The sequence below is a fragment of the Monopterus albus genome, unplaced genomic scaffold (assembly GCF_001952655.1).
Source record: "Monopterus albus unplaced genomic scaffold, M_albus_1.0 scaffold4.1, whole genome shotgun sequence".
Lineage (NCBI taxonomy): Eukaryota > Metazoa > Chordata > Actinopteri > Synbranchiformes > Synbranchidae > Monopterus > Monopterus albus.
The window spans coordinates 3,252,381-3,272,365 of NW_018127884.1; the positions used below are offsets into that span (position 1 = coordinate 3,252,381).

Genomic DNA, 19,985 nt, shown 5'->3' on the forward strand with positions numbered 1-19,985 from the left:
GAGAATGAGTTCAGAAGGAGTGTAGTCTCCTTGCATGGCTGCGTGTATCAATATCTGTACATTGATCTGGCCTCGCCTCTCCTCCTCCATTCGTCCAAATATAGATTGGTTTTCCCAGCAGGTATCTGTGCCTAGAATCTGACTGATGGGCGGAGTGTGTAAAGGAGGGTGTATTGAACCAGTGTGTCCCACATGCCACTAGAGTGTGTTAGACCGCTGAGCAAAAAGCACTGGGAGGAGGAAAGGGGACCAAGGTTACACTTCAGATGAGTGTCACAGACACTGGTTGGAGGAGTGGGGCTTTCTGAATTGATGCGATGGTAAACATAAAGGTGTGCAGGGCTTCAGTGATCATTTTTATCATCAGTTGATCCTTTGATTACTGTACTTTTAGATTTATTGATTAATCATTTGTCAGAAAGCACTGACAAATTCCCATCACAGTTTCCCAGGGTCTAAGATGACTTCTTCACATTGCTTGTTTTGTCAGAACAACAGCCCAATATCCAAAGATATTGTATTTACAATATTATCATGCACACAATAGCAGCAAGTCCTCACATCTGAAAAGCTAGAACCAAATGAGTTTTTATATTTTTATTAATTAACTTACCGTTTCACTCTAAAGGTGCGTAAATAGCACATGGGTATGGTTTTAATCCTTCAGTGCTTGGCTTTTTTTTTATTTGCTCGTTTGTTTTTTACCAAACATTCATACAGTACAGACTGTACCTCAGGGCTCAAAACTTAATACAGATTTAACTACAAATCAAAATACTGTAACTTTGCTTTAAAGCTTTCAGCAGATACTATTAATTGAGATTATAAAAATAAATCCCACAAAACAATTTTTTGCTGCTGTATCATCTTTGTAATTGACACGTCCCAGCATAAATTAGCCGGTACACTAGTCAGAAATCACAGTCCAACACAAAAATACACCTGTATGTACTTTTTATGTACATACATAAAACACATTATTAGCATCTAACAATAAAAAACAAGAAAATAAATTATTTAGAGCAAAATATTAAAATGTTTTTCAGTGTTAATGGAAAAAAAAATACTAATTAATGTTTTGTCCCTTAAAAGTAAGTAAAAGATTGACTGTACTTGTCATTGTGTTTACTATCAACACATAAAAGCGTAAACATCACACTTTGGTGTATGTAAGTGTGAGTGGAAGGGATGTTTTATGTGTGAATGCATTTTGTCTCCATGTGTCTGTGCACTCGCCATCAGTGCCCGACCATAAATCAGAGGCCCTCGGTCCGTGGGATTGCCCAGTTCATGGCTCCATGTGTAATTACAAAGCTGACATTTAAACAGCAGCAGCCATATTTCATTCTTGCCAGTGCTGGATGCAGAGTGGTCTACGGATGGAGTAAAAGTTTTCAAAAAAAAAAGACAAGAAAAAATCGATAAGAGATAGAATGCATTCTAATGCCTTGTTAATGGACCCGCATATTAATTATTCAACGGTGGCCATTTTGTCTGCTCATTAAAGTGGCAGCTGAGAGGAGAAATGTGCAGCATTACTCTGCCCTGCTCTGTTCGGGCAGTGTTATTACCACATCCTCCACTTCTCACAAAACTAGATATACAACACATGTCTGTATGTGTTAGTGTTGCTGATTTGTATCTGTGGGTTTGCAGATCCATAATGTATCTGTTTCTCTCTGTCTGCTGTGCTGCTTCTATAAGAGATGTTATCTCTGGCGTGTGTACCAGTAAGAATTTTCTTTTAAAACACTGAATGTAAATTATTAAATTACTTCACCTCAGTCATGCCATTACTTTTAGTTATTTCTGTGTGATTACTTTTGGTAAAGGGACAGTTTTCCCTTTCTGCGTATTCAGACTATAACAACATTGCCGACACTTCATCTTTGGCTTTTTCTCAAATGTAAAAGCTGTTTGTTTGCCTTTTTACCACCGCCTCTCTTTGACATGGTTGTATTGTCACATTATCTTCTAAAACATTTTTACTGTGTTAGAAACCATTCAGGGAAAAGATGCGAATTTGCACACTGATGTATAGGTAGGTGAAGCAGCCTGAAGCAAAGTGAGAATATCAAAGCTGTAAATTACACCACATCATCACCAGATAACACCAGCTCTGCGCCTTTCCTCAGCCCTGTTTTACATAAATTTCATGCTACAAATTTTTCTAGAAGACAGTTGCATGTCTGTGTCTGTGTACAGGCAAGTAGATCATAATAAGTGGAGCAAAGAAAAATTATTTGTATGACAATTAATGTGGTTTTAAATACCTTTAATTATCATTGCACTGAATGACAATCTGTGTCATTAGCTAAAAGACAGTTATTGATTCTGAAGCTCTACTGCAAATAAGATGAATTCTCTCTGGCTTTATTTACTGTATCACCTTTGATTGTAACTTTTGCAAAGTTACAAGGAATTGTAATGTTTTTGAGACTATTAGGCTATTAAAATATTTTTTCAGCTATTGTGTATATTATCATACTGAAAGTGTCTTTAATCCAGGATGGGCCAGTGATGTTTGAGATGCAGGCGACTTTGAAGCCAGACAGGGTGGGCAGGCAGTTAGGAAACGTATCTGAGCTGGGAGGTGTGAGACGAGGGAAATTAAAATTCCTCTTTGGCCTGCTGTCAACCTGTGTCTGCTGACTGCTCAGAGGAGCTGCTGCGTGATGGGATTCCTAACGACACTGCAGCAGCCATTGCCACGTATTGCTTTGACTTGATTTATTTCTCCTTTTACAACCCCACCACCGCCACCTCCAACACCCACCCACCCAGTGATGTTCCTTTTTCTTCCTCCCAGCATCACCATTCAAATGTTCAGTTCGGCTCTCTGTCTCCCTCTGTTTTCATAGAGTGTGCCCACTGATACCATCTCCTCTTCAGCACCATGCCAGTGGCAGGGAACATCTGTCTCTAGGTCCCCCTGCCACACAGTGTTAGAGTCAGGGTAGGTCTCTCACACGACTGGCCAGTCTGCAGAGGCCTGTGGGCACAGCACGGCAGGACTGACTTTGATATGAGGGTGTCCAGGCGGAAAGTTGTCCCCAGGTCCATCCTGCTTTGCCTGCCCCACACCATTTATATCTGTGTGTGCGTTTTTTGTGAGATTGTGCGAGCATAGGCAGTGATTTTGTAGGTCAGAGGGCACCAAGGCATCAACAAAACAACTAAAGGCTGCTCCAGTATGTCCTCTCATTCTCTTTGTGATTTTTGTGTGTCTCTGATGCTTGTGTCTTTTAGTTGACCTTGTGAAATATTGTGCAGGTGCCGTGTGCAACGCTTTACATGTGTTTCTCATTCTTGCAGTAGGGCAGAACTAGCAGTGATGCATCCCTCTGCTTAGCCACTGTTTGGGCAGTTTTAATCTCCTTACATTTAGACAGTTTAAATTGTCTCAGTTCAGTTAAGTTCCTATTTACCCAACCAAAGTGGAATGCTATCAGAGCCAGCAGGCGCTAGTCTGCCAATCACACAGCAGATAGCTCCTTCATGCAGCGACAGCCCAGATAAGGGGGGAAAGTACTGTTTAATCAAACAGTGGAGGGAAGAGGGGGATGAGCACAGGGAGCCTGGTCTAGGTTGTACCAGCTATTCAGAAATCAGTCACTAAGTTTGTGTGTAAAGTATTTCTTCTGAGATTTTTTTTAGTTAGCATCAAACTAGTGGTTTTCTACACTGTTAAAGCTACTTCACCTCATTTCTTCTGAGCTGCAAGAGGGTGTAGTGAGACTTAAAACAAACTGGCACCATAAGCCACTCAACTGATCTTTGCTATTTTTGTGAAGTGTAATTTAAATTCTTTCAGGTTTATATTCATGTTTTTATTATTAAACAGAATTTTGATCAAGTGTCAGAACAAATATGTCATCTTTATTTCATATCAGGTCATTTTTACTCTTCACGCTGAACACATCAACGGACAAAGCTAATGTTAGCTCTGTTCGTTGGTTAAATTAGCACCAGTTACACGCAGCGGTTAGTGGGTGTAAATCTTTAATAACTCATCTCTAGGTAAGAAATATCTTTTGAAGATGTGCAACCCATTTTAAATTAGTGATGCATAAATCAGTTAGTAAACACCTATTTATAACTAGCTCCTGGTGTACATAGACAACATTCTGCTTATCCTTTTCTTTCTTTCAGTTTCTTCTCACTTTCCTCCTTCAACTCTCCTGCCTTTTCTCTCTCAATCGCCCCATTTTTATGCCTGTAACTGCTTTCTTTCCATATCCATCCATATTTTTCCATGCCCTTTTCAGAGGTGGGGTATTTATCATCTTTATACATGGAGGTTTGAGGGCCATGCATTGGCCTGATAGATGGGCTAACCACTGATGTGCAACCACCTCAGGAGACACAAACCAGACAGCTATTTAGCTGCTGAACAAGACACATTGCTTTTGTTTTATTGTTTTCAAACTGCAAGGATGTGTGTGGGTGGGGAGAGGAAGGTTTAAGAGGAGGAGGAGGAAAGAAAGAGAGAAAGAAAAAAAAAAACAAATGCACCTTAGCTGTCCAGAAAAATGCAGTAACTGTGCACTAGATGGGCCATTATCTATCTATAGTGTATCACTATGTTGTTGACAAATCAATGGCTCTGACAGTGATGACTCTGTGTTACAGCAAACATAAAGCACTCAGACAGTCTCCCTGCCTGCTATGGAGACTGCAGCAAGGGAGCACTCTGGGCAAGGGTACTCATAGCCAGGAGGGGTGTATGTGTGTGTGTGTGTGTGTGTGTGTGTGTGTGTGTGTGTGTGTGTGTATGTGTGTGTGTGTCAGAGTGTGACACAAAAATGAGTTTTATTGTGCACATTTGTATTTTCTGTGCAGGTGTGGGTGTGAAAATTTAATGTGGATGCAGCAGAGTTCCTCATGAAAGCTTCATGCCATTGATCACATTTTGAATCATTGCTAAGGCTAAATACTGTCTTAACATTATTTAGAAGTACCTTTAGTATAATCCAGAGATTATAATAGTTTGCAGAAGCAGTGAGGGCACAGCGCTCTGATTCTTTAACACAAATCGCTCTTTTCACAAGCAGTCTGTAGACTCTCTAATGTGAGACTTGACCTGTTCCTGCACTCTTATCAGACGGGGCACTAACTCTGCTCAATAAGGAACCAAAACTGCAGCCTGTAGTTGAATGTGCTACATAACAATAGCCAATTCATACAAACATGCTGTACAGTACCTGCAGTTTATGGTTAATATGCAATATGCATAGCGAGACACGGAGGTAGCGTATGCATCAGGATGTCATATTTGTTTTGAATCTGGGACTTGGAGCTGGGAGGATGGGATGAAATTAATTAGCTCAGACTTGTACCATGAGTTCTAAGAAAGAGAAGGAGGGTTCATCTGAGTTTGATTGACAGGTTGGCTGAAAGCCCCCTGAGGCAGGTGCCAGGGGCAGTTCACTAGGTCCAGAACACTGTTGCCTATACAAATATAAAGGCTTGAATGATGTGTTTGGCATATGGGCCTTTCATTGCTCAGGACACAAACTCACTGGTTTCTCATCTGGTAATAAACATTAAAAATGAGAGAATTCCACAGATAAGAGAGATGGTTCAGTGATGTAGGTGTATTAGTTTATTGTATTATTTTTCAGGGACAGCTCACAATGATGACCAGAGAGAATGTAAATGTGTTTTTCATCTGATGTCCCAGTTGCTTGATGCCACAGAACTGTCACAGAAACATGAAAGAACACAACAATAAATAGGATGCTGAGTAAAAAATACATGTACTGTTCATACATACGGTACAGCTTTAAGGAAAAATGACAACAAAAATGTCATTGTAGTTATAGTTTATGAACCCTTGTACCACATAACAAAATATATATGATACATGTTAAAATGAGAAAGCCATTTTAAATTTGTTATTAATATGTTAAATGTCATCTTTAAAAAAGAAAAATGACAAAAGTAATTCAATTCAGTTTATTTGTATAGCACCAATTCACAACAACAATTGTCTCGGTGCACTTTACATAATCAGGTCTAGACCTCACACTATCATAAGGAAAACCCAACAAATCCCCCTTGAGCAGCACTTGGCAACAGTGAGGAAGAAAAACTCCCTTTAACAGAAGAAACCTCGGCCAGACCCCAGCTCAAGAGGATCAGTGACACACTGCAGACTAGATTGTAGCGTCATACTCAATATTTTTTCAAATATCTCTAGTAGTTTCTTACCTAGAAGATTTATTTGTCCAGCTTTTAAGATTTTTCAGCTCAGAGACTTTTGCCTCCATCATATTAAGATGGGGGAGAGCGGAATATTGTTTGTGGTGAAAAATACATCCAAGTCCCAGAGCTTGGCATCCAGTTTTGCAAAAGAAAAAGCAAATACCTAGTGATCTTTCAAAATTCTAACCAGATGGTTAGATGAGTCTATGACGAAGGTTTTTTTTCTCAAAGGTTGAAAATCAGATGCCTTAACTCTGCGACTTGAATGTGATAGTAATGCATCATAAGAGGCCCACACTGAGGCTGAGCAACATTTGTGAAATAACATGGAGGGAAAAGACATGTTGCTATTCAGTTTCAAAAACAAATGTATTTTAATGTTATGAGCATCACCACATACCAGTTACCCTATAACTGCTGTTACCCTGTAACAAACCACTCCTTCTCCACCCCTCCCCCAGGGTCAGCTGCAGAAGAACATCACTGCTGGATACAAATCCTCAAGGACAGTCCCCGTACTCGGTACAACACCCTGCTGGCTAAATTAAAGAGACTACAAAATCCATCTTGATGTTAACTGAACAGAAACAAGCAGGGAGACAAAATCATGCTGGAAGTAAAAGCCTGGTGAGTATGATTCTCAGCTAGTCTAAGCACCGCCTCCGAGGTTACCCATGCACAGAGACAGAGAGGAGAGCAGCAGGGAGAGAGGACAGGGGGAGCTGACGGGGTTATTGCGAACAGCGTCAGCAGCACATAGGCAAGAAGACAAGTGTCAACAGCGACAGGAAAAAGACGGAGGCTGCCCGTGCGCCTATGTCTCCTCCGCCCGACCCCCACCCACACACACCCCCATCCCCCCTCCACTGCAGACAAGCATATGTGGGCTGACAATATGACATTGCCAGTGAAGCCAAGGACAGACAGACACAGAGAGAGAGAGAATGAGGGAGGACCAGGAGCCTCGGTAGCCCTGACATCCCCGACTCTGACAGCTGATGGAGGCAGATTAGGCTCACGCACGCACACAACTGTCAACCACCTCCCCACACTCATTCCCATTCACCCCTCTCCTAAATTTTATCCCCTGTCCAAAAAGTCATGTGTATGCCTTACTCCACTCTTCTCCAGCCCTCCACTTGATTCTTCCCTGGCCATGCAATGAGGAGCACTGAGTTCTAAACTCTCCTCCTTTTCCTTCCTTTAGTTCACATATAGAAAAATGCACAGGCAGAAACAGTTCCAGAGAAAGTTAGCACTGCATGCTCAGCACTGAGGGGATGCTGTTATGTGGGTAGCTTTGCATCACACAGAGCTTTGTGAATTTGCACTGATGCGATGTTTATGCTCTTGCTTAGCAGGATATGACCCAGCCTTATTGACAGCCAAGGTCTAAAAAGCCAAATGCAAGTCTGAAACAACAACGTCAAGACCTGTAACTGAGAACAAGTTCACACAAGCCGTCTGCTTGTAACTGTACACAGCAGATATCCATTGCCATGATGTCTGTAATCCCCACGACTTAGGTTCCCTCACACAGCCCTGTCGCCTCCTGTGGGGTTAGCTAGACATTCTGTATAAACACACTTAACTGATGCATTAGCAATGCATTGAGATTTTTTTGCAGTAGTGTCTTATCTCACCATGGATCTGTTTTTGGTTGTAAGTCAGAATAGGTGGAAATATGAGCCCGTGTGTTGCTTGTACGATCCTGTGCAAGAAACATAAAGCTGACATTTTACTCTCTGACATAAAAGGGGTAGAGAGCAGAGAAAGCAAGATGTGTATGTGTGTTGCCTGTGTGTGTGTGCGATGAGGCAGACATCCACCCTGGGACAGTATGTCATTGATTGTGCTGCAGGAAGAGGCCTATTTTCTCCAGCCATGGTTCAAACGAGGGAGTCAAGTGTGTCATATGTGTTGGCTCTAATTGGCATCCCACCTCAGTGGGGGCTGAGTAGGGTGAAGGCAGAGCCGCAGTGACTCGACCACCTCCTGATCTCTCACACACACTTCCCCTCACTGTTGCCAGCGGAAATCTTACATTGTGCTCTCAAGGGATGATTTTTAATACAGATTTTTATGGCTTATTGTGTTGTTCTGTGTCTATAGTGTGTAAGAGGCCATGTTGCCTGGCTTTTGTGTCTGTGATTGTATTATTATGATTAGCAGACTGCACTTCAATGTCTGAAGGTACTTGTATTGTGAGTTGTGTGTCTGCCGTTTTTCTGCTTAGTATTTTTCTTTCCTTCCTCAGGGTCGTTATTTGTTCTATTCTTCAGACAGGTCTCTTATTAGACAAACCCTCAAGTCTCACAAGTTCCCTTTCTCTTGTCTCCAGCTGGATGCTTACATGGAATAACACTGCCATCTGCAGGTGTAAAAAGTCGACAACATCTGCTGCAACATTTTAAAAACTACTGCCACCAAAACTAATCAAAACATAATATTGGCTAGACGAAGTAATCTTTAGGTATTTCATCTATGGGTGGATGAAAAAAAGCACAAACATGAGTCAATAGGCAGAATCTAAGCATTAAATCAATCTAACAGTTCATATCAGTAGTGTAAAGTAGGGTGGGATGTGATAGAATGTGTGTGTATTTCAACATAATTCATTTTCAGACATAGCAAAACTGTTTATATTCTTATTTTAATCTGTGATAGAAGTAGTTTTTAACAAAACATGTAACATCTTCCAAAACTGCAACTTTTGCACTTCTGCAAATTATATTAGTGCTTGCAGAGCTTTGGCCTAATTTAGTGCTAATACTGAAGCTTGGTTGATTTTGGATTTGAATTGCTGACCAGGATGCATGCTGGCAAAAATAACCTTGACAGTAATGCTAACCTTAGATTAAATGAATAAATACGTTGGTTTGGATTAGCTGCCTTTTAAATAGAGCTTTCCCATTTATGAACAAAATTATAAGAAGAGTATAAAATGATGAATTATAACACAAGATATGCTGGGATTACTTACTAGTTCCTGGGCAAAGGTTAACAGACAGTCATCTAAACAACCCTTAAAGAGGTCATTTGTCTGTTACAGGAGATTTTTTTTCTCATAAGGCCAAAAGGCTGTTTGATATTTACACAAGAAATAATGCAAAAATGATCAACAGTAGATTTCCAGATGGTTCACCACTGTAACTGTTTCCTCTTCCTCCTTCCAGTATTCATCATTAACAGTGTTACTGTCTGTAACCTGACAGCTACCAGGCTAGGTTTCTTATTTCCTGATCAGTGGGGCTCCTAGCCACCTGTGTGTTGAAGAATATTGTGTAGTGACCCAACTGCATCTTCAGGAGCACCACAAGTTATCTCCACTATTATCGGCTCAGTGGGACGCTTCTCGTACAGGCCTTTGAAACTCATAGTCTCTTTTCATTGAGTTTTGCTGGTGTTGTTATTCTTTGGTACATCAGAGTTGACAGTATGGTGCACGACACAAATGCTTCTGGGTGTCATCTTCTTCTGAAGTTCATAGTTTGTAATATCGATACATTTGTAGTAATTTGGTCCAAACCCATTGAACTTGTTCTACCAAAGAGAAAACTACTCCGGGCTCTGGCATAGCTTAATTTGTATTCTTTTCTTTGTATGGCCTGTTTGGCATATCAACAGTGGTTCCAGGAGCCAAGTTACCTGCGTTACTAACAAGCTAGTGACAGAGAGAACTTCAGGCACTGCTGCAAACCAGGTCAGATTACAAATCAGATTTATTCACAAGATTGTAAACAACAAATGGCAGCAAAGGATACACAATTCTAAATACACTCATTAAGATGGTTTTCCACAGGATGTTGTTAAAGCTGCATTAATCAATATTTTTATAATAGGAATGGGTCAAATGATAAAATGCGTTAAAGGTGTCACTTGTAGAGACAAACACAGATTTTAATTGCAAAAGAAATATGGCATAGAGTCCAATGCAGCTCAGGATGTCTGAATTTGATTTCCATTATGGTCATACTATTGGGGTAGATTTTGTTGTGTGAAACTGATACGTAACTAAACAAAGGTTCTGTGCCACAGCTTGTCCACTTGTCTAATTATTGCGGTAATACAACTGATCTTTCGGAGCTGATGTGAGCTGTATTTTCTGCCAAAAGTGGGCAGCAGAGCACTGTCTCTGAATATGTAGAAAAGGATTTCAGTGAGATTGTAACTGGTTTAAGTTTGAAACTTTAGCATTACTTCTGGACTTGTTTTTATTTATAAGAAACACTCCTGAAACCCTTTTACACAAAACATTGATTGGGTCTTTCTGACGGACAAGTGATATTCTTCCTGCACCACATGAAATGTCAGCGATCAGTCTGGAATGAAAGCCTGTTGTTAGGGAAGTGTGTGTGTGGGTGTGTATGCGAGTGTGGGAGGGGTTGAAGGAAGAGAAACATCAGGGTGGCTCCTGCCAGCTGCTTTTGCCTGAAATGACATAGACAGGTGTTTTAAAAGCACCCTTTTATACCAGAACGCTCTCTCTCACAAACACACACACGCATTCATTAACATGCTGACACATGGAAGTATGCAGACACCCAGTGGGTCTGCCAGCACACTCAATTATTTCACTACTTTCTAGCATGAGAGCTTCTCGACTGAATATATCAGTGGTATCTCCATCTCAGTTGTACATTCATAACTGATAGAGTATCATTTGTGTGTTTTGTTTCCTTGAATTTAACATCCAAGTTAGTCCTCACTTTTGGTTTTCAACAGGATTAGGTAAAGGGGGGTCTCTGTTGTGAAAGAGTATCCAGTGTGGTCCAAAGTTGTTTACTTTCTAAAGATCTGTATCGACCTTTGACCTGAGCAGACTAGCTGAGAGGGTGTTGATGAGTATTTGAAGTAGTGCAGAGGAGATCTGGGCTCCATTTCATAACCATCCATCCCATAAACCCAAACACATCATTCCTCCTGGATGTGTCTCCCCTGAAAACATCTATCCAATGAACAAAACTAACTTTCTCACTAGGTTTTTCCCTTTAAGGTGGACAACAACCACCTCCTCTTCTTGCAGCAGGGATAGTTGCACTAAAGCACTTGTACTTCATCAGTCGTGGTACTGCCACATTTTAAGCATCACAGCCATCTTCATCTCTGCTTTTACATTTCCCACCGTGCTGATCTTCATCTCCTGCTTTGTTTGCTTCTGCTCGTTCAAAATAGCCAGAGATCAAATGGATGTTGAACGTTCTGAACATGAGAGGGCATGACACACACAACACTGAATGGGAGGTTATGTATGCAGCCATGTGACTTGAAGGTTGAGCCGGACAAAAAGGATAAAAATAAAATAGTTCTAAGGCCAGAAAGGTTCACTGGGGGACCAAAAGTCTCACAGTGAAAACTGTGGAAGTGGCTTGTTTGGACACAGGTGAATGCTAAAACGTCTGTGAATGAGAGAAAAATAGTTGCAGTCTCTCCTATATGACCCCTCCCTTACAGATTAAATTAACAAAGAGAAGCTGTCTCAAGTAGAAATTGCCACATAAAGCGATGAGTTAACTACACAGAGCCAGTAAAGACATGCTAACAGGCCAGCATATGCACATTTTCTGTTAAATATAAGAACTCTGCCCATGGCCGACATGCCCACGGTGATGGGTAAGAAGTGGTGGAGGCAGTGATGGGTCTTCACTATTAAGCCATTAATTGTTAAAAAATAATCAACAAATTATTCAGTACTGAATAAATTCATTAGATGTAGTTTTGTTTTGGTAGAGTTTGAACTACAGGATTTAGCTGCTTGGTATGATACTACTGCATAAAGTTTTTCAGTCCATGAGTAAAGGTTTCACCTAGGTGAGGAACATATTAGTACAGTTACATCTCAGTTTACATTGTACCCTCAGTGCCAGTGCCATCATAGCTTCTTGAATTTGAAACTGCTGCCATTAAATGACAAGAAGCTAAATTAGCACAAAAGCATTTTAAATCAGACTTGTTTTTACTGGCATTTCGATGAAATAGTAATGCCATAGTTTTTGTTTCGTATGTATCCGGTTCATCAAATGTTCATGCCTTTCATTTGTTTTGCGCCCCTTACTTTGTGTCTCTGTTGGTTTGAGAAGTGTTAAATAAAGTTTACCAGCTTTCTTACTTTCAGCTGGTGAGGACACTGTTTCTGTCTGCACCACCAGCTGCCCTGCCTCTTTCTTCATCTCTCTCCCCCTCTCTCTCATCATTCTGTGAGTGACAGCACATGTGCTGGGGTTCATGGGAGGGCTGCTGCTGAAATTCTAACCCTCTATACCCTTCAACTGTGAGACATAACCCAGCTATGGACAGGGAGGAGCTGTGAGAGACAGACGCTGGGAGAGGAAAGGAGGGAGAGGGACTGCAAGAGCAAGAGGACGGAGAGAAGGAATGAAAGAGACAGGTTTCAGGGTTGGAAAGTTTGGCCTTTTTGCCCAGTAGAGCCAGTCAGGAGCCCAACTGTTGGTGGAGGAGCCTCAGATCTTTCAGTTTTTTGAGTACTGGTACAGAGGATGGTGGTACAGATGGTGATGCTGTGTGTTCTAGCTACTCTGCTTTGTCAGGTAAGAAAAATCACTATGTCTTCATAGTTGAAGGTAACTAAAATTTAAAAGATACAGTATGTAGATTTATATGAGCACTGAAGAACTTCTTTTCCCTCTTTCCTGTGTTATAGCTAATGTGAACAGTGGGTGAAAGGAGATCAACGTTGTTCTTACTAAGCTAGTAATACTATGGTAGTTGTGTGGACATCTCCAGTTCATAAATTTGTTCAACTTTTGACTCTATAAAAGTTCAACTTAGAGTATAGGTGGGTGATCAGAGGAGCTAATGGAAGTGGGCAGAGCTCAGAGTTGTCAATAGCAAGTAATTCAATTTATTAATTGCATAGGCTGCCGTAAAGTTCCAACTGTGCGACGCCGGCCCGTTCCCTTCTGCTTCTGTATGGCTTCAGATTCACTGTACCCCAGGACTTTTCACTTTTTGGCTCTTGAGAATATGATCTTGGTTAGAGAATGACCTTTAGCTGTCCTTCTCCTTAAATACACAGTTTATGTTTTTACCTGAGTGATCTGGACAGCCAACCAAACATCAGCTTGTTTTTCATCAGCACTGCACTGGACTGGCTCTGCAGTCAGAGGCTGTAGCTGATCCAAACATTTCATCCTAGTTGGAAGAAGGGTGATGAAACATTTGGAAGAGGACAAGACTCCAGATGTGGTAGAGAGGGCTCAGGGCATCATTAGTAGCCCCTGTCAGCAGACACTATTATGAGATCTAAAATAGATGACAGTGTAAACTGACATATTACCAACAGCAATTGCAGCCGCCATCAGTCTTTCTCTGTTTGGAATAGTAATGCAGTCCAGGTTGGGAGGCTGAGTGAGCTGGCCTCCAGTGATCCTTGAGGGACGTCTTGCTATGATGTGCTCTATCATTCATTGTAAATGGTCTTGATTCTAACAGTGGAAATTAATACTATAGCTCTTCCAAATCAGCAATGTCCTTCTAATCAGGTAAACTGTTTTTGACTTTCTACAAAATTTGTCTGTGTGGTAGAAAATATCCACAGTGAATTTGTGCTCTTTGGTTTGTTTTCATATGACTAATAGATTGTGGAGAAAAATCACTGGAAATATATGTCGTCTCTTTGAACATGGGAGTGATAGATCATTGACACGGGAAACCAGTGACATTACACAAAAAGATATTTAGGTCAAATTCTCAGGGCCTCTGTAATAATTTCATGTATCTTCATCCATATAAATATGAATATATCCTGTGAAGGATTTGAAAGATCTGTACACCCTAAATCATGACCTTTAAGGTGCAGTATCCCAGCCCTCAGGCTTACTCCAGACATCAGAGAAGCAAGGCTCATACAGGATTGACTTGCACCTTGTTATTATTTGCACTACTGTCACGGTTCGCACATGGCTTTGAGTTTCATCATCACCTATTAGGTTGTATCATCTAGTTTATCCTTATTACTTGAATTCAGTTTTCATATTCTGTTTATTCTACTTTTATTCTATTTTAATTTCTTAAATGGTATGGGCATTCAACATTAGGTGAGAGAGAAACAGTATTTTGATTTTTCTGTATGTCCTCCACATATAGTGAATTGATAATACAAATCTTTGATCTCTTTGATCAAATGCCAGAGGGATTACAAGGGATTACAAGCCGAACAGGGGTGATAACAAATAACTAAAAGTGTCTGTGAGTTTGTTTACTGTGCTGTAATTTTGATTCAGTGGAAACAATCTGCTGCACAAAAGTCTCTCTGTTGAATATGAACTACTAACCCAGTGAAGACCTAAAAGGTGACTCCGAAGAGCAGCTTTATTGGACTCCAGTGGCAACACAGCGTCACAGTAAGAAAAAAAAAAGGCCACTCCAAACAATGTCACTTCACCAATAAATCACATTGTCCAGTGAAGTATCAGCACTGTTAACGAGAGACTGTTCGATGTTGAAGTGGTGTGTTAACCTAGGCTGAGTGTTTGGGACATTCTGATCACTACTGAAGCAGTGGGTTAAACTTGGAAAGTGGATTGAAAGATATTTAAAATGTGAAATTGTGTTGCTTTATTTCTGGAAACTTGCTTTGCCACAAGAGCACACGTTTTCATTTTACCGCAGTGATTCCTAATATGTGCAGGCGGCTATGTTGAATACACAGATATGCATGCTTCATATATAAAACAAATAGAAATTTGTCATGAATTCTAAGTAAGAAATCAGAGAATAAAATAGATTTAACCATCAGCAGCCTTCAGTCCAATCCAAACGCTTTCTTCAGTGTCAGTGTCAGTTGCGTTCTTTTCATTTTCACTAAGCTGGTGTTGTTTTGAACTGGGCATCATTCAGGCCTGCTGAGTGTATGCTAGGATGACGAGTGGGCAGCAGCCACAGCTGTTCCCAGATGCATACGCAATGCCATTTGTCCCGCTCTTTAATCCCCCTTGCAGAAAGAGGAGAGGGCCGTTACTGGACCATGAAATTGAGTACAAATCAAGAGTCTGTAGCAGCAGCCAGCTGTCGCTGAGGCCGCACTCATCGGAAACAATCAGTCACAGGGTTTGGAGTCTGAATCACAGGTCCTGCTGGGTGTGGATACCTGTAGGCTGTTTTAGTATGACTAGGGTTACAGAGGGAGCAAGGGGTAAAGAGAGAACTTCCAGATCATAAAAACTAGTCAACTAAACAGGGAAGTCAATTTACTTTCACATTTTCAGGCTTATTATATATTACAGACTGAGATGTGGAAGGCCAAGTAGTAAGAGTAGTTGTTTTAATGGTCATGCACAAGAGTAGTTTTATAATGGATGTGCCACTTGTGGCATTTTGTCTCTCAGGTTATGTTAATTAATAAATAAAGTTGAGATGGAAAAAAAATCACTAAAGGCCTTACCACATTACAGACAATCAAGGCATTTTATGAATTGTTAAAAAGATTCCATGTTTGAATTTCAGCTGTTTTTTTTAAATGTTGATGCATTATTTGTATTGTCCTTTGACACCCCCCCCCACACACACACACACACACACACACACACACATAGAATAGTTTATTTGTTTTCCATTTGTTAATTTGTAAAAAAAAAAAAAAACATTTATTCTATATAATACATTTAATTTTTACTATACCTACATTGTGTGAAATACTGAAACCCAGGACATCATAATTGTGAACATATAGTATTTACTATACAAGTTCAGTTTGATGCAGTTGGTGTCTCTGGAGACTTGTTATAATGTTCCTCCTAGCAGCATATGTTTGCACAGATGTATCTATCACCAATGGATCCTAGACAGTTTAACAGTTGTGTTTTTGTTCTGGTGTAAACTTCTCTTTGCCACAACCTTTTTAGGCTTCTATACTGGGAAAGCAGAAGAAAGGGGCAGTTCTCCATCTTATTATATAACTGTAGTGATAGTACACATGTCACATCAAAAAGATTGTTTCCCATACTTTATTACATTTTTAAAAATTATTATCCCTAATGTAATTTGCCACTAGAGTTGTCAGATAACTTTTTTGGATAATCTTAGTTTAATGTTATAACTTTGCTCAGTATTCCTAAAGCTCAGACGTCTGCTGAAGTGGGATGCACACTTGTGGTGGCAACATAAATAGGATGTCCACGTCTGTGCCAGGCAGCCATGACTTAGCAAAGTGTAGGGGTGTGGGACCAGGACTGTTCATGACCGATTGGTTGAATGCCTGTGCCTGAGGACTAATAACATATGCGACCAGAGGGGACACCTATGCGACCTCTAGCCCTGTGTCTGAAGGAAAAAGGTCAATTAATTTACATCTCTTTAATTTAAAGTATATCAAATGAGTCAAAATGCTAATTACAATACACTTTTTTTCAAATGCCCACATTGGGGAGGTAAAATCAAACTTCTTTTTTTACTCTGTAAATACTCCTCTCACAACAGAGTGCTTTTTGTGAGGACATATCATCTCCAAACAAGCTGTCCATACTTCTGTGAGGGCCCAAGGTGAAAAGGCCAAGCTGTAAAAATATCTGAGAAAAGCCTCTAGAACAGTTAGTCTGGGTGTGGTGTGATCGCTCAGCCTGTCAGGAAAGGCACTCATTGGTCTAATTGGTAATGTGACACTTTAGTGTCACTGCATCTTGGTCTGGTAAAAACATGAAGACAGTGGCAGACAGAGGGGGCAGCCACCATCCGAAACACAGTGTCACCCTAGGTTCAGACTGAACGAGCAGGACAAAGCAGTGATATAAGCTTTTCTTTATATCTCTTAATGTTTTGTGCTTTGGAAACGCTGGATGTTCTTGTGGTTTGGTTCAGCGTTTCTGTGCTGTATAAGTGTAACTGTTAGGGTGATCAGAGTCATAGACGGTGTTCATGTTAGCTCAAGTGTCCACAAAGCAGGCAAATGTACTATATTTGGAAATACAACTGTGATGCAGCTGTTACTGATTTTGAGGATAAGTAACAAGGTAGAATATGTGCTATGTATGTGGTGGCTTGAGAGTTCATATATGCAGAAATCTTAAACTTGGAAGTAGATAGCTATGTCTAGTGGAATGTGAGTGTAAACATCTCGGTGAGTGTGTGGATGATGAAAAGTTAAATAGGTAGGAGCTGAGAATATAGAAGTCTAAGATTAGCCTGCCCTCTGACTCGGCCTGCAGATGCCAGCCATGGTTGCCATTCCTCCCTGCTCTGTCCAGCAGGGTGCCAAAGATCAGTATATCAGATCACACGCCCCAGAGACAGGGCAGGGATCACAAGCCATTCACAAAATATTCACAAATGCATCTGCCATTATTTAGCCAGTGGAATGTGCTTTTGAGCTGTTAAACATATGGGAAGTAAGGTTGCGTCCAGTGAATTCCCACGAGAAGAAAGCAACTTACAGAAATTTGTATATGCTCATGTGGGTTGGTGTTTTGTTGATCCAGATGCATGAGTGAGAAAGCATGTATGTGAGTCTGTCTGTGGAATTCCTACAACAGAGCGGATCCGTAAGGTGACCTCAAACTCCCGGTCAGGTGCAGAGTTGATCTTGAAGGGGAATTTGTGAGTGTGAGTAGGGACACGGGTGGGAAAGCACAGGACCTAAATCCATAGTCGACAGCTGTTGTGCTTGCATGTTTCTCACATGTGTGTTGTGTGAGTGTGTTTGTGAATGTAATGTGGTGAGAGAGGACCGAAATGAGCATGAGTGTTTGTGCTTCGATGCCCTAAGATGAATTTGCGCTCAGTTCAAAGGGAGCCAAAACAGACATGAATTAGCAAGTGATATCCGAAGCCATGGTTTGGCATCAGTTCCATGGATTCCACATTATAGACAGCATCAGCACTACAGCTAACATACAGCCATTCCATCGGGCCATTGAGAGTTTTACAGCACCGAGGGACACGCTTTACATGGTTTTCCAGCTGCACATAGTTACAATGTCATGATTTGGGTTTTCCATGAAGGAAAGTTCCTGAAATCAAAATCTACACTTCATGGAACCTGATTTAATGGCATACTGGAATGTGATGTGCATTAATGTACTGCAACAGCATGTTCCTGTGATCTTGTTTTGTGTTTCATGTTTTGCAGGTGTGGTGCTCTGCAGAACTATACCACAGTGAGGAAGAGCTGCATCCCCAGGCCCTTCACCCATGGAGAAATCAAGGCAAGGGACTGGTCAGGGTGAGGAGAGACTGGATCATCCCTCCAATCAGAGTGTCTGAGAACAGCAAGCAGGTTCCTGAAAACCTTGTCCAGGTAATAATGTGAACTTACAGTGTTTAAAGTCAGCATTTCATCAGAGAACAATCCATCAGAGGCATAAATATTAAGCTGCTTAAAGTATAGGTTTACAGTTTTCATGCCAAAAGATTGAGGATAAAGCTACATGTCACAGTAATACTTCAACTTTTATGGAAATTAGACTGTGATCAAAAGGGTCTGGTGTTATTCTTAAGACTAAACCCTCATCGGGCACATGCTTTAATTTTATAATTCAGTCTTGACTGTATAGAGCTAAATGCTGACACCTATTAAACAGGATGCTAAACTGCCATGTACTTTTAGTTGTAATTCTTCATCACAAATAATTAAACACAGCACAAACCGGTGTTAAAAGATGTAAAATGTAAATGATGTGTTAAGGGTGTTACAGATTACTAGTAAGTGTATAAATCCTACCACATAAGCAGTATATGTAAGTATGGAACCATATTTATGAAGTGATGATCGTAATGTAGCGGCAGTATGTCAAAGAATGTGAATACAAAATGCATAGAATAACAGTAGACTACTTGCTATTATTAGATCTGACTCTAATTTCCTGCCATAAGTCAAAGTCCTCTCTGATTTAAAACAGTCCCTAACTGTCAACATACTCACATCTGGTGTTACAGCATATGATTTAAAATCTTCCTCCTCCATCTTCCCACAAGGTTGTGATGTTCATCAGCTTTATCATCTTTCTGTGTCTAGATCAAATCAGACAAAATCTTTACAAGTAAGGTGATCTACAAATTAGAGGGACCAGGAGTGGACCAGGAGCCCAAGAATCTGTTTGAGATTGATGACCGAACAGGAATAATCAGGAGCAAGCGGCCGCTGGACAGAGAGAAATACAGCAGTTTCGCAGTAAGAAAAGTATTTATGGGAGTAACATTTTAAATCACCCTGACACTTGAGTTTTAAAGCACAGTCAAACAGGGAAACTTTACACAAGCCACAGTTCATTCAGTGAGACCTTGCACAATGTGTTTTGAAGCATACTAGGTCCTTGTTTTTGTTTGGCAGCACATAGTATATCAGTGTCTCGGGCACTAGTGCAAACAGCACTCAGTTTCCAAGGGCCTTTATGGGCATCTTGGGAGAGACTTCTGAATGTTTGAGACCAGATGACTTGTGATGTAAGCCATGATGATGTTGAACCAAACATCCTGCACATTTGTTTCTGCCATTTCCAAATATGTTGTATACAGAATCTTGTTGGATCTTTCTCTCACAGAATGAATAAGATCTGTGGTAATTTATGGTAACAACAAACAAACAAACAAAAAACCCAGCTATTTCAAAAATGTTGTTTTATTAAGGAGCATTTACCTGTTGTATCTGTTTGCATGTGTGTAGCTGAAAGCCTTTGCACTGTCCCCCAGTGGAGAGAGACTAGAGAATCCCACCACCATAGAGATAATGGTGCTGGATCAGAATGACAACAGACCTGCCTTCACCCACAGCCAGTTTATTGGCACTGTCCCTGAGTTCTCAGTCCCAGGTACATCCTATAATATGA

The 19,985-nt window shown here is 40.7% G+C and overlaps 1 protein-coding gene across 1 annotated transcript in view; it reads left to right on the forward strand.

Annotated features, from left to right (window-relative positions):
* Window positions 1-19,985, forward strand: part of cdh15 (cadherin 15, type 1, M-cadherin (myotubule)) — a 33,321-nt gene that overhangs the window by 5,085 nt on the left and 8,251 nt on the right. Inside the window, exons 3-6 of the mRNA XM_020610015.1 lie at window positions 6,669-6,834; window positions 18,290-18,457; window positions 19,175-19,330; window positions 19,823-19,967. Coding sequence (XP_020465671.1) covers window positions 6,778-6,834; window positions 18,290-18,457; window positions 19,175-19,330; window positions 19,823-19,967 — 526 coding nt within the window. The 5' untranslated portion in view covers window positions 6,669-6,777. The remainder of the gene's footprint in view (window positions 1-6,668; window positions 6,835-18,289; window positions 18,458-19,174; window positions 19,331-19,822; window positions 19,968-19,985) is intronic.